General features: G+C 55.1%; 1 protein-coding gene across 1 annotated transcript in view; it reads right to left on the bottom strand.

Moving 5' to 3' along the window:
• Positions 1-212, bottom strand: part of MFHAS1 (malignant fibrous histiocytoma amplified sequence 1) — a 40,293-nt gene extending 40,081 nt beyond the window's left edge. The window contains exon 1 of the mRNA XM_019473140.1: positions 125-212. Within this exon, the coding sequence (XP_019328685.1) occupies positions 125-212 (88 nt within the window). The remainder of the gene's footprint in view (positions 1-124) is intronic.
• Between the last annotated feature and the right edge of the window lie 1,084 nt (positions 213-1,296).

The following is a 1,296-nucleotide window of genomic DNA, read 5'->3' as shown; positions in this document are numbered from 1 at the left end:
TCGGGTGCCCCCGGTGGGGTGAGCCCGCCTGGCGCTGGGAGGCGGTGGTGTGCGCAGCGCTAGCGGTGCCGGCGCATTCCCGGGACCCCGCTGTGTGACAGCAGCCGCCGCCTCGTGGTCTCACCCTGCCCCTGGGCTTGCTGCGAGGTTTGTGAGCCGCTCGCCCCGTGGAGTAACAGCAAAAGCTGTTGTATTGCTGATCTCCGCGTCATTTCTGCACCAGGCAAAGGCTGTTTCTTCATCCAGCCCTGCAAGAAACCGAGATTAACCTTCATAGAATCATAGAATAGTTTGGGTTGGAAGGGACCTCTAAAGGTCATCTAGTCCAGCCCCCCTGCCGTGGGCAGGGACATCTTCAACTAGATAAGGTTGCTCAGAGCCCCGTCCAACCTGACCTGGAATGTTTCCAGGGATGGGGCATCCACCACCTCTCTGGGCAACCAGTGCCAGTGTTTCACCACCCTCAGCGTAGAAAATTTCTTCCTTATATCTAGTCTAAATCTACCCCCCTTTAGTTTAAAGCCATTCCCCCTTGTCCTGTCGCAACAGGCCCTGCTAAAAAGTCTGCTGCCATCTTTTTTATAAGCCCTCTTGAAATACTGCTGGGCTGCAGTAAGGTCTCCCCGAAGCCTTCTCTTCTCTAGGCTGAACAACCCCAACTCTCTCAGCCTTTCCTCATAGGAGAGGTGTTCCATCCCCCTGGTCATTTTCGTGGCCCTCTTCTGGACCCGCTTCAACAAGTCCGTGTCTTTCTTGTGCTGAGGGCTCCAGAGCTGGACGCAGTGCTCCAGGTGGGGTCTCACCAGAGCAGAGTAGAGGGGCAGAATCCCCTCCCTCGACCTGCTGGCCACGCTTATTTTCCTTCCCATTAAATAAGTGTGTTTCTGTGTTGGAGGGTGCAAAAGCCTGTGACCCCCTGGTTAGTCAGAGCAACTCTGCCACCTTCCTGCCACGCTTTGTTTCCTTTGCCCCATACATCTGGCCAGATCCTAAACACTGCTTTCTTCAGGATCCTCAGCCAAGCTTTGCTCCTAGGGCTCAGAGGAACATGCCTGGAAATCTCCACCACTGCTACAGGGGGGAAACAGAGCCGGTTTATGGCGGAGCTGTGAGGCAGACTGACGGAGGCTGTGGACACTCAGATCTCCCGAGTTGCGTGACCTTATCCTTACAAATGCCAGTGATGCACTGTGGCCAATGGTCCAGAGGTTTTAAAATGTCACTGTCTTTGTACAGCACTGAATACACCAGCGTGCTTTGGGGGCGTGAGGACAGTCACTTCCTCCCGCCTTCTCA

This window comes from Aptenodytes forsteri, unplaced genomic scaffold (assembly GCF_000699145.1).
Source record: "Aptenodytes forsteri isolate BGI_AS27 unplaced genomic scaffold, ASM69914v1 Scaffold6, whole genome shotgun sequence".
Taxonomy (NCBI): domain Eukaryota; kingdom Metazoa; phylum Chordata; class Aves; order Sphenisciformes; family Spheniscidae; genus Aptenodytes; species Aptenodytes forsteri.
The sequence above is the reverse complement of the archived record's forward strand: the minus strand, read 5'-3'. Positions and strand labels throughout refer to the sequence as shown.